This window comes from Glycine soja, chromosome 14 (assembly GCF_004193775.1).
Source record: "Glycine soja cultivar W05 chromosome 14, ASM419377v2, whole genome shotgun sequence".
In the NCBI taxonomy this organism is placed as follows: domain Eukaryota; kingdom Viridiplantae; phylum Streptophyta; class Magnoliopsida; order Fabales; family Fabaceae; genus Glycine; species Glycine soja.
In genome coordinates this window covers 48,418,733-48,432,717 of record NC_041015.1, presented here as the reverse complement: position 1 = coordinate 48,432,717, position 13,985 = coordinate 48,418,733, and the positions used below count along the sequence as shown (strand labels likewise).

Here is a 13,985-nt window from a genome sequence, read left to right as displayed (position 1 = left end):
GCAACACAGTCATTAGTAGTTAGTTATTATATGCACAAATTTTAGTTAATACCAACTTCTAACTTAGGAACTCAACACATGAGAACTCTTTTTATCATCAGAAATGAGAACTACAAGTATAGAACATTAGATCATATTTAAATGGTAAGGATTAAAAGAAAAAATGCACATGACTTTTTAAAGTGGTTATGTGACACTAACCAACCTTCATGTATAGAAGTATGACTCAAATTATATAATTCACAATAAGAAGAGTTCTCACCTGATATGCCCTCTTTCTACCTTAACATATTCTTTAGTGCCATTATTGCAAATTAATGTCACTAGATCAGCTAAGGACATGGAACCTTTACCTTGTCAGTTTTACGGCCTCCACTTCCACCATGCCTCTCTGACCAAATAGAGCTTCCTTTCTTATCATATTCAATTTGAATGGAGTCAATCCCTGCCCCATGAACCATCACCAATTGCCTTACTCCTGAGTATATCCCATCATCCCAACGGGACCCTTCATTGCCTCCCCATGGTCCAACTGACTGATGTTTCTTTGTGGAATCCTCAAAACTCTGCACCCAAAACATCATGCAAAGGTGTTAAAAAAAGAGGGTAAAAACATATAAATTTCTTGAACATAAACTTAATCTATGCATTGAGTCCTATGTAACATAAGCAGTTGTATGTGTGTGCTACCATCTTCTTCTACTAGGGGAATAAGAATGATTAAACTTTGGACTATGAAAACTGCTAGAGTTGTATGTGAGTGCAGTTAGGGGAAGGCATAGGATTAATTTATGGGGGAAGAGGATGAGTTTGTTGCAGGAGACTTTGTCCAGAAAAATAATATAGATTAGGAACTATGTAGACAAAGCTAATTCAGGTTGCATCATGGAGGGAAAGGATTGAAAAGCAGAGAATCAAATTTCCCATAGATAGCAGTCCCTTGTTTTTATATAGAGAAAGTTTCGTGCACCTTTTATGGTCAAGGAGCAATCATTTTCTTCCCATAATCTTATATTTTTATTTCCCATGTTTTGAAGAAAATTATTGGAAAAAAGAAAGGAACATATCATCTTATGCTAAATTCCAGTTTTTGGAATTTAGTCAGAAGCACTCAAACTCTAATGCTTCCGTAGGCACTAGAGGTCTGGTGCCATGAGTGGTACAGATTTCTCTGTGAATATGATTTCTATTGGACATTGCATATTCTACATCCTTTTATACTTTGTTGTTTAACCCTTTTTAGTTATGGTCTTTATATTAGAATTTTACACCATGCAAACTCGTATGGCGTTTCTTATAAACTATTCAGGGAAGAATCTAATCCTCTTTCGTGGATGCATGCTCATGCCACTGTTTTTTTTCTACCTATCATTTTCCAGGTTGAGTTTTGTCACTCCAATCATTAATATATAAAGCATCTTTGAATGATAATCTGTCTCTTATAGAAGAACATGAAATGACTACAATGATGATTGATTTTATGCTTTACTTATATCTTCTCATTGGAAATTACCAACAGGACATACTTCAAAATCTTTCTTCAAAGCATCACAAATTCCTGCTTAGTAACCAAATGGGGTTCTATATACTATATAGCCTGTTTCATAATGTGAATAGTTTCTAGTTACGCCAAAGTGCAGTTTTTGTTATTTTCTGTTTTTCCTCCTTAACCTCTGCAATAAATCTGAACAATTTTATTGCTTTTGATTTAATGTCTTTATAAACATATTAGAACTGAAGCTCCCAAATATGGAGGATTGGAAAAAGATTATACATAGAAGATACATCATTTCATTTTTATTGGGTATTTTACACTTTTACTACTATTTTAATTTAAAATGTTGCATTAGCATGCGTCCTATTTTGAAGTGAGTGGCTCAGAATTATTTTTTTTCTTTTTTAATTCTGCACTATAATGTTATTTTTTTAAAATAAATTACGCTCGCATCCCTATATTTTTCTCAAACTACACTTTTGTTTACATTACTTTTATTCATTCTGTTAATTAATTAAAATATGTGAGTAGATGAAATTATCCTGATATTTTTGTTATACTCGCACTATGTGTTTTTCTCAAATTGCATTAGATATCCCTCACTCTTTTTACATTACTTTTACCTTCTTTTATTAGCGTCATTGACTAACATCAATTAAAATATATAAATAGACGAAATTGTCCTAACATCTTTGTTAAATATTCAATAACAAATTAACAATTTACCCTATGAATGAATATTTCTTAAGGCAATAACAATTTTTCCTTTAATATTTGACTCTTACTTCATTGTTGTTAGTACTTGAAGAAGATGCACCTGTTGATTGAGATATTATATCAAACATCTAGCCATAAAAAATAAATATTTCAAAGAAAGGAGTTAAAAACACAAATGCAGGAGCAAAACACTAAAATTTGAAGCAAAGGACCATATTCAATCAATAGCCATTGCTGGGAACACGTCCAACAAAAACACAGTAATCAAACAACCCAACAAACACCAAAAAATTGAACTAAAAAGAACAAAAAGAAGAAGAAGAAGGAAGGATGTTAACTCATGCGTACCAATAAGGTGAATTCATATCCAATTAAAGAAAAAAGAAAAAGAATGAAGAGTGTTAAAATATTTTCAGGTTGAAAATGATATCATGTCATTTATGGAGTTAAAAGGAAGAAGATGAGTGTATTTTAAAGATAAAATTTCATTAAAAGTCATGTGACCAGTATGTGCTTATTTTCTGTTAAATTATTAAACAATATTTAAGATGGAGGAAGTCTAAGTGTAATGTGAGTTAAACAATTAAGAATTTTTTGTAGAATGTAAAAAAGGACTATCGGGTGTAATTTGGAGAAAACACAAGGAATGAAAGTGTGAGAAAGAAAATGAGAATATTTTAAATATAAATTTTCAAAAAAGTCACATGATCAACATGTGTATACTTTCTGTTAAACTATTAAACGGATTTTTAGGGGAGAGGAAGTCTGAGTGTAATATGAGCTAAATAATTAAGGAGTTTTTTTAGGGTGAAAAAAAATGTCAAGTACAATTTGAAAAGAAAAAAAAAATACATGAGATGCAGGTATAATTTACTTTATTTTTTATTAATTACTTGTGTCTCATAAAATTTGAGCTTACCGACAAGATTCCTTTGACTATATGACGCAATATGTCGTTTTTTTTTTCTCATAAAAATCTTGAGCGTTAAGAGGTAATGTTCCATCTCCATTCCTAATTAATTATGTTAATCTCAAATGTAATTTAAATTGATATTTAATCTAGAATAGTTATCATTGATCCAATAACTAATCCTAAACTAAAAGTCCTTCTTGAAATTTTTTAATAACATTGATTGAATATGAGTGTATTAACTCAACTCTACCAAATTTCAGCACGAATTATATATAATTTTAAATTCTTTTAGGTCATCCACATATAATTAATTCCCTTTTGCTATGTCTGAAATTATGAGAAATACAACAGTAAAGCAGCAGCTGAGATTGGACAAACTTTGAAGTTTCAACTTTTTATTCTTACATGTTTTCCTGAAGAAACTGGAGTACCATGTTCACTTGTGTCTATTTCTTCACAATCCACAACCCTTTAAAACTGCACAAGTATCAGCTACCTAAACCACGGAAAACCTTTCAAATTGCGTGCATTTTGCATTGACTTGAAAGAATACAAGACACAAATACAAATAATGGGAAACACTATTACATAACACCAAGGGTCAACCTTAGCAAAATGACATTTCTAACAACTTTTTATCAAAAGTATAATTTTATCAATTCACCGTTAAATTTAAATTTCTCATAAAGTATATCAAGTCTATAAAATCTCACAACTAAAAAGTTAATTGTTTCTTGATCGCTCCATTTTATTTCAACATATAAATATATTATTTAAAATATAAGTAAATAACTGATTTTTCATTACATATTTACAAATGTCTAAATCATGAAAAATTGTCGTACATGATCATCATGATAATATCACAAGATTCAATGGTTAAATTGATAACATTTACTTGCAATAAAAGTTATTAGAAGTGTCAGTTTACTAAGTTTGTTATCTGGTATTATTTAATCATATACTTGGCATAAATTGATAACATTTACTTATATTTTACTAAGTTTGTCATTAAATTGATAACATTTACTTGCAATGAAAATACTTCACAAACTTGCAAAATGAAGAAGAGCGAACAAGGAATTTCTTGGCGTGTCAATAGAATCCTAACCTTTCTAGCTGAGCCTCCCACTGTCACAGAGAGAAGCTGCCAACGAACACAAGCACAGAGAGGTGATGATTCTTCTACCTCACCATCATGGCTTGAGATCTCATTCACGAATGGGGAAGAAGATAAGTCACATGACTTATTTAATGATAAAACATGAGCCTTTAGACTAAAGTAGAATAGAGGGATAAGTTTTGGTGTAAGCATACAAATTGACACTTGGTGTCCATTGATCTTATCCCTTTATTTTATTCATGTACTTGTCATCAAAAGATCTATTTACATCAAGAAAAATTATACAATAAGACAGATTTACATATTTCTGAATTCATTGATTCTCTTCACATGTACTTGCTCTACCAATAATCCCTACAAGAACAATGACCATCTTTAAAATGGTGTAAGCAATTTGAATCACTTAAATATATTTCACACCCATATGCCAACGATATGTATTTAGCTGTGTCGTGGCAATCTCTACACATTCTCAAATTCTTCACTATCCGTAAAATTTGAGGTGTATGATGAAAATCTATTAAACCAAATGCAAATGCAAGTTTTTCACTATGTACACTACCAATATTTTCCTTCTCCTCTTCCTCAATGCGAAGTCCATTGTCAGAAATATGTGCCTTGACATTTTCACCTACCCGTTTTAGCCAAGAATGTATCTTGTCCAAATATGGTATTGACTGATCATCACCAACAACAAAAGTATGGACCATGTTATTCATTTCAATCCAGCTTTGCCCAACAGGCATTTTAACAAACTTTTCTTTCTCCAGCTTTGTCATTTTTTGAGCTTCCCAAGATTTCCCACATACAGAATATGCCTGTGAAAGTAAATGCTGAGTTATTATATTTTCAGGATCCAACTCAAGCATATGTTCTCCTGCAAAGATTGCCATTCCAAAATTCTTATGAATTCTGCAGGCAGTCAACAAGGCAGCCCATACAGAGGAATTAGGCTCAACAGGCATGTTTTGAATAAACTCCAGTGCTTTGGCAAGCTTACCTGAACGACCAAGCAAATAAACCATAGCAGAATAATGTTCCAGATCTAATCTAATCTGATATTCTTCACTGATGTTTGAAAACGCATGCTTCCCCTCATCCACCATTTCAGCATGACTATAAGCTGAGATAATACTTGTAAGAGTAACTCTACTTGGATGAAGTCCATCCTTCCTCATCTGATCAAAAAGATCAAGTGCAGACTCTGAACAGCCATGTAAAACATAACCAGATAGCAGAGAGTTCCAACTGATGATATCTTTTGGAGACAATCCATCAAATACTTTTCTGGAATACATTATATTTCCTGACTTAGCATAACTGTCAATGAATGTATTTGATACAGAAAGTTCAGACACTAAATTTCTACGTGTTGCACAGCAATGAATTTCTTTCACTTTCTTTGCAGCCACTAAGTTTGTACAGGCAGGAAGGATAGTCAGAACTGTAACTAAGTTGGGAGCCATGTTGGAAAACTGCATCTGCCGAAATATCTGCAAGGCCTTGTCCTTTTGTCTATTCTGAAGGAAACCAGAAATTAACGAGTTCCATGATGCTACATTGGGCTTTATTTTCCCATCTTTCTCAATTCTTAGAAAAAGATTCAACGCCTCATCCTCATCACCATTCTGCATAAATCCTGTGATCATCACATTCCATGTAACAACATTAGGTGGTGAATCAGACTCCTGCATTTTCATGAATAACTCATGGGCTTTGCCACAGAAACCAGCTTGGCAATATCCTCCAATAATTGAGTTCCAAGAATATACATCTCTTTCTAACATCACATCAAAAATGCTTTGAGCAGCCTCCAGATCACCACCCTTGGCATACATGTCAATCAGTGAATTACCAATTAGAATATCATCAACCATACTAGTCTTAACAGCAATAGAATGGATTTCTGATCCCATACTTAGTGATTTTACTGATGCACATGCCGAGGCTGCACTAGCAATTGTAATACTGTTTGGCTCAACCCCTACTATAAGCATATCCCGCAACAAATCAAAAGCTTCATTTATTCTTCCCTTTTGAGTAAACCCAGAAATCATAGAAGTCCAAGTATATACATCTGGAGTAATCCCAAAACTCTCCATCTTCCTCATTAAATCCATAGCAATATCACAATGCCCTAACTGACTATAACTGGCAATCAAAATGTTCCAAGTTACCAGTCCTGGTTCCATTCCCTCCTCCTGCATTGCATCAAAATACTTCTGAGCTTGTTCAATCTCACCCCTCTGGCAATACCCGGTTATAATCACATTCCAGGAAACACAATTCCTCTCATCCATTCTCCTAAAAATCTTCTCTGCACAACTCATCTCTCCACACTTAGCATACACAGCTAGAATTGAATTGTTCACATGCAAAGAAGAGCACATTCCGCCCCGAATCACCAACGAATGGATCAACCTCCCAGTCTCAATATCCCTGAACTTCCCACAGGCTTTCAAAACCTTTGGGAGCAAAAAATCATCAGGCAAAACCCCATGTTGCATCATATCATAAAAAAGCTCCACAACTTCCTCCCACTTAAGGTCTCTGGAGCAGGCACCAATCATAGCAGACCAAGTGAACAAATTCCTCTCACGCATTTCATCAAAGACCTTCCGTGCCTCATCCAAATGCCCACACTTAGCATACATGCTGACCAACTTGGTCTCCACAAAAGGGTTCACCTTTCTCACCAACCCAATCCTAGTATGCAATTCCCTACCCACCAAAATGCAGTCTTTATCAATGCAAGCCTGAAGCAGGTTCATGAAGGTAATGGGTCTCACCTTGGACCCTTGCTGAGCCAGAGAATCAAGAATTGCCACAGCCTCACTCAGGGAACCATTGGCACATAACTGGTTCAACTGGGTATCTACCAGTTTTGGGTGTGACCTTTGGGTCATAGAGACACTGTTGGAGTTAGCAAGGGCCCTTGTTGAGCCATGCCACTCCAATTGGGTGGAACTGTGAGAAGGGATTAACAGAGGAGGCCATGGTTTACTGGGTAGAATAATGAGGTTCTTCTCCATTGTGTTTTTTTTTTGTTCCACTGTTTCGAAGTGCCTTATCTTCTTTTTTGGGCTTGGCAGAAGTATGTGGAGATGAGGTTAGGTAACTGGGTAAGGCTTACATACGCAATATGGTATATATTTTTACTTTTTTGTTTTGGTATCAAAAAGTGGTGGAAGGAAGGAAATGCCACCAGAATTTCATTCAGACGACTGTACATTCAATTGGTTCTTGAGAATCAGGATTCAGGAGGTTCTTTTTTACTCGATAGAGATTTTTTTTACGAGTAAGAATAAAACATAAGTAAGCCTCACATATTCAAATTCAAAAATGTGTTTGTGAACCAGTTAATGCAACTGGTGTTGAAAAAAAGCTACCTCACATATTCATATTGTTAGTTTTAGCTGAATGTGAGTTTAAATCCTTATCCAAACAAACAACAAGAGTTTATTATTATTTTTTTAAAATATAAGTAAAACTCAATTATTTATGTCTTACTTTTTTATATTTGATATCAAATTTTGATAATTTTGAAAAAATATTTATTTTTTAGTTTGAGAAAGAATCAAACAACATAATGAAAAATACTAGATTTAATTGTGAATTTTTAACTACTTATTCCAACCTACATTATCACACGTTTGGGTGGTATATAAAGGTTACCAATATTTTAGCATATGGAAGGGACAAAGATAAGGATCCTCCTAAGGGGCAGCGGTGGTTCGACACCCACTTGTGCCTCTTTTCGTGATATGGCCATGCGCCACAAATAGACTCTTCCACCAAGAGCAAAAGTTGATTTCTTCAAGGAGAATCTAGCCAAGATTGTTTATGAGGATGACAACCCTCTAAAGCCAATGATACACATTGATGAATCGGTCTATGAAGGCTTATATGCACCATGGGAAGTTGCATTGGTGATCAAGCTTCTGGGGAAGAATGTTGGTTTTGAGACAATGTGTGATTCACTCAGGGTCGTATACAGACATTTTGGGACTTAAGACAAAAATGTTAAAAGATCTTTTTATTACAAGAATTTTAAAGAGACTTAGTATATTATATAAAATATCAATTTTTATATTAATCTTCTAGCTTTTTTAGCTGCAAAATCATTTATCATAATTTTATAATCAAACAATTCTAACACTTCACTTTCAATAGATAAAATAACTAACTCATTCAATCTATCTTTTGAAATTATGACTATTTGTGTTGTCAGTATTATTTATAGGTGGATGTTCTATCACGTTTTCACCATTGTCAGTATCATCTCTAGATGGTTGTTCTACACCGTTGTCAATCTTATCTATAGAAGATTGTTCTATAACATTTTCCTCGTTGTCAGTATGATCTATCAGTGGTTGTTATATCACATTTTCACCTATTGAACTTGCTTCTGTGTCATTTTTATGAATAATAACAAATTTATCAAGGGCACCACGTTGAGATTCAATTTGCTTTTCAACTTTTCGTTTTTTCTTCAATTTTTCATAACCAGATTCATACCTTTTATTTGACATTTTCTTTTGTAAATAATCAAAATAAAAAAAATTAACTAAATATTTAATAAATCTAAATAAACTAAACTCTAAAATAAATATAGAAAATGAAGATCGATGAATAGAATGATAGAACCTGGAATTGGAAACAGACAAAGATTTTGTTGTTTAGATGTTGTGTCAGGCGCAAGGGTGCTACGTGATACGTGTTGTATTGCTGCGTACCCAGAGTCATGCCCGTGAAATGAATTGTTCCACCAATCCATCAGGATGGAGATGAAAGACTTCGTACGCAGGACGCCGGGATGTATGCGGTTTATAGGTGTCAAATCCAGAGAGGTTGAACCGCGGAGACAAAGTTTGATCAATAGACAATAAGTTTCATTCAAGGGAAGGAGAATAATAGATTTTTTTTTATGAACAGAAGAGATAAAAAAATGTGAAGAATGAAGTCTCGAGAGTGAGATACATTAGTTAGGAAGGGATCTACTTTTTTGAGATAAATAAAATACTTTAAATGACATTTGATATTGATTAATTTTTAAAAAAAATATTGATTGATTAATTTTTAGGGAAGAGAAAGATTTTAAATTATTTTATTTTTGATCTGTTAAAATTTTGTTAGTAGTTAGTAATAAAAAAAATTTAGGGACCTAAAAAAATTTTTTTTTTTTAGTCTTAGACTGATGTCTAATTTGTCTTGCATCTTGCATGTCCTGGATCGACTTTCTAGATTCTGGAAGTTGTCTACATGGTTTGAAATGCCAGATATAAGTAATGGCTACTTTATGGTGAAGTTTGACACTGAAGTTGATTGTAACAAGCTGATCGGGGAGGCCCGTGGATGTTGTTTGACAATTATTTAACTGTTAGAACATGGACTCGGGATTTTATCTCACCAACAACAAAAATTGATAAAAAAAAACCTTGGTATGGATTTGTTTCCCTGTACTAAATCTCCTTTACTATGATGAAAGTATTCTCCTTGCGTTAGCAACAACTGTTGGAAAACCCATTAAAGTTGATAGCAACACAAAGGATGTACGGCAGGGACGTTTTGCATGTGTTTGTATTGAGGTGGATCTCAAAAAGCCAATGGTGGGGGAAGTATATATGGCTTCAAGGGTTCTATTATTGGGTTAAGTATGAAGACCTTCACAGGATTTGTTTTGCTTGTGGTTGTTATGGACACCTAGGACACAACTACAAAATATAACCAGTTGCTGAGAAACAGCCAAAAACTCCTAAGGAAGCTTCCAATGGCAACTCGTTTGTTTCTATTCCGGAGAAGGAAGTTGCAATCCATGAGGAAGTAGCGAAAGATATCAATCATAATCAGAATATTAATTCTAATGGCAATTTGTCCCCTATACTTGACCGAGATTTGTTACATGCATGGTGATTGGCATATTGTTAAGTGCAAATCCCAAAAAAAAAAAATGTTTGGTGATTTTGGCATATTGTTAAGTTCAACTGTTGTAGCCTTTTCTTTTTGTTTTTTTATATATAACCTATGTTCAATTCCTTTGGTGATTTTGGTATGTTTAGAATTTTTAGGATAAGTGTTTATTATCTTAAGAGAGGATCGATTTTAATTTGTTATCGGAAGGTTCTAAAATTTCTGTTTTTGTAGGACAATGTAGCACAAGACATAGCAAGGAAAAACTGTTCTTGTTCATTTGCTACCTGTTCATAAAAAATTTTGCTATTTATCTATGTCTTTTATTATTATGTTTGTGCAGATCAGATTTCTTTTCTTCCCGAAGTCCAGGAATATGGGTAACTAGGAAAGTCATTTTTTTCCTTGTTTAATATGGAAGGGGAATAAAATTTAGATTGTTGGAAATTTTGCAAATAGAAAACGAAGCTCCAGGAATACAAAGCTCCCTCCAATTCAAAGGTTCCCCAGCTTTATGCCTCTTACAGGTTCTCCTCTTTATTAATTTTAATTTCAATATTTAAATTAGGTTTATACATATCTAAGAACACAAACATTTGGTTGCCTAAGTAAAAAAGAATGGAAAAGCTATCAAAGTTGGATTGCTTGTGTTTTAAAACAAGAAATCATTAACTAAAATTACAGATGTTATCAAAGCTGGATTAGATGAACCTATTCAGGTAGAGTCTAAGGTACCTCCTTGTTCATCTTAATTCCATGTTAGTCGATCCTATTTTAGCTTTAGAAGAATTGATTCTCACCAAGTGACTGATGACTTGTCTATGCATTTGATGTTTGATTGCATTCAAAAGTTGATTTGTCTGGCATGCTTTACAAATTCATGCTAGTTGGGCTAAAGTGCATTATTTTGAGTTGCTATTCTTTTTGTGTCTCTTGCATCCAAACTTATGCTAGATTGCTAGGATAAAAGAAATAAGCACACACACATAGTGCAATACAAATACACAAACAGGTGGCTAATTTTATAAGTTGGAACAAATTTTCTGTGGTCTCTTATCAGAATTTCCAATCTAAGTTGCTAAGATATTTGCTATGTTGTGCATCAATATGTACATTGGGTCGAATGGCAACAAATTAACATTGCAATTTATGGGGTAAATTTAAGAATATGATATAGATCTTTTTTGCTAGAAATAACTTCATTTATTAATTACTGCAAGTTTGCGATTTTCAAGCATATATATATCTGGATGTCCAGTGATTTTTCCAATTTGACACAATGATTCTCTAGTTTGAATCCTGAACTATTTCCCCGGTTTGTACCTTCCTTGTGAGCTCATTCCTTATGCTGGCCTCAATCCTTAACCCTTTCTCATTGTTGCATAGTTAAAAATTAGTACAAGTTCAAATCCCTATTTTTGTTCTGTACCAAAACGGAAGTTGGTTTAGTCTTATGCTAAGGTACCTATCCTACTCTTTGATTTCAATCATAATTGATTATGGTTTTTTGAGATTTTGACTCAATTGCTTTTGCAAATGATAACATGTCAGTCAGTGTTAATATGATTTGGTGTTGCATTGATTCCAAATATAATTTGGAATGCCATATTGCTCTTTTGAAGTCGTAGAAATAATTATTTCTAGATATGGAGATAGCTACTTTCACAGTCAATGTTTATTTCTTAAATTGTGTGAGTTGAAAAATTGTATGTGTATTTGTGATTCATTTCATGGTTTTTTGGCTGAAAAATTGGATAAATCTTTAGAATAACAATATTTGTAAGGTGATATTTAGTAGCTGATAGTGATAGCTGACTCCATTATTTAAAAAAAAATAAAAATCCATAACTTAGCAACGGTCCTATAACCACCAGCATTCCATAACTTAGTGGTGGGTAAATAATTGCTATTATTCTCTTTCTTACTTGTTGGTGGTTATTCCGACGGTTACAAGATACCGCCGTTGTATAGACTTGTGGCGGAAGATATAATGTCAATTTGGAAACTGCCAGAAGTCAATTTAGTGGCAGTTCAAACCGCCAGTAGTAAACTTCAAAAAAATAGCCATTAAAACCCAATTTTGTCGTAGTGATCATCCAAATCCTGGCAAGAATAAATAGAAAGAAAAGGCTATTTGGGTTGGCAATAATGTTTTTATGAGGGGAGATTCTAAAGTTAGCCCACATGTAAGGACCAATAATAAGGCAAATAATACTGCAGGGCCCAAAAACAAACAGCCACAGCAATCTGCTAATTTTGAGATGCCCATCAACATTGAACATAGAGTTTGGCAAGGGAGCTCAGAAAAACCCTAACCTAACTCACGTAAACAACGTTCAACCTCAAATGCCTATTGAGAATGATAACAGTGGGGAGATGGAAGTGGAGTTGGTCCAGTCATCGCTTCCTGAAGTGGGCCAAGTTCTTCGGGGCCATGGTTGACCTCCAGATGTATTCAATATGTTTAGTTAAGGGGTGATGTGAACCTGACTAGGAACGGATCACTTGATACAGGCTACGAAGATTTGGATGACGCCACTTCCAGTGAAGGAAGATAAGTCAGGGTAGACGCCACTTCCAGTGAAGGAAGATAAGTCTGGGTAGACGCCACTTCCGGTGAAGGAAGATAAGTCTGGGTAGACGCCACTTCCAGTGAAGGAAGATAAGTCAGGGTAGACGCCACTTCCAGTGAAGGAAGATAAGTCAGGGTAGACGCCACTTCCGGTGAAGGAAGATAAGTCTGGGTAGACGCCACTTCCGGTTAAGGAAGATAAGTCTGGGTAGACGCCACTTCCAATGAAGGAAGATAAGTCTGGGTAGACGCCACAAGGATTACCTTGATAAGTCTGATAATTGGTTCAACAAGGAACCCAGAGAGAAACTCTCACCAAATTTTATCAAATGCCAAAAGTTTTTTTATTCAAAACAAAAACCCATACTTATAGTGTAGCTGAACAAAAAGATAAAAATAGACATGGGCCTTCTAAACAGTTTGGGCCAAAATTACAATAAAAATAAATTATAACTAAAAACTTATTTAACTTGGGCCCTCAGCTCAATTAATAGTCTTGATAGTGTCTCTGCCTCTGGGCCTTCATCCTTCTCCACTCGGGGGCTTTGTCCTTCTCCACTTGGGCCTTCGTCCTTCTCCACTTGGGCCTTTAGCCTGTATTTGGCCAGTTTCATGATTCTCATCAAGGGGCTTCCCCCTCCTTTTATACCCTTGTTTGCCATGAATATTTTTCATGACTTTAGCATATTTTTGTGGAACATAAGGGTAGGTCTAGGGTGTTGCACCAAATGTCATTGTCGCCATTTAATTAAGTCTTATAAGCCCAGCTTGCTTATGCTTTATGAGACTCATGTTGCTTTTAGTAAAGTGGAGATTTTTTGGAAATCCCTTGGTTATTCTTCTCTCTTCATCCAAGAGGCTCAAGGACACTCTAGAGGTATATGGATTTTGACAATCAGGATGGATGTTAACTTTAGTTTGGTGGAATCCATGCCTCAATCTATTACTTTTGTGATTAAGAAGTTGACTTGCCATTGGTACTGCACTTCTGTTTACACCTCCCCAACAACTAATTGTGCGTAACACTCTTTGGAATCATATTACTATTGTTTCGGCTAATAATAATGGCCCTTGGATCCTGTTGGGTCACTTTAATGAAATCATTCTTTCATCTGATGTTGTTGGAGGCCATTTCATGACTTGGCGAAAAAATACTCAAAATGGTGGCCATGTTAGGAAGAAATTGTTGGAATCCCACGTTGCATTCACGTCCCACGTTCCTTTTTTATTTTATTATTTTGGAACATTTAGTTGT

At 34.5% G+C, this 13,985-nt stretch overlaps 1 protein-coding gene across 1 annotated transcript; it reads right to left on the bottom strand.

Annotated features, from left to right (window-relative positions):
• Positions 1–4,461: 4,461 nt before the first annotated feature.
• On the bottom strand, positions 4,462–7,549 carry LOC114384234 (pentatricopeptide repeat-containing protein At1g19720-like). Its single transcript, XM_028343889.1, has one exon. It carries the CDS (start codon positions 7,278–7,280, stop codon positions 4,590–4,592), a length of 2,691 nt encoding a protein of 896 aa, XP_028199690.1. The 5' UTR covers positions 7,281–7,549; the 3' UTR covers positions 4,462–4,589.
• Between the last annotated feature and the right edge of the window lie 6,436 nt (positions 7,550–13,985).

What these genes read in the sequence shown, in the direction of transcription:
- LOC114384234 (XM_028343889.1), bottom strand. Translation starts at nt 7,280, where the DNA reads ATGGAGAAGAACCTCATTATTCTACCCAGTAAACCATGGCCTCCTCTG.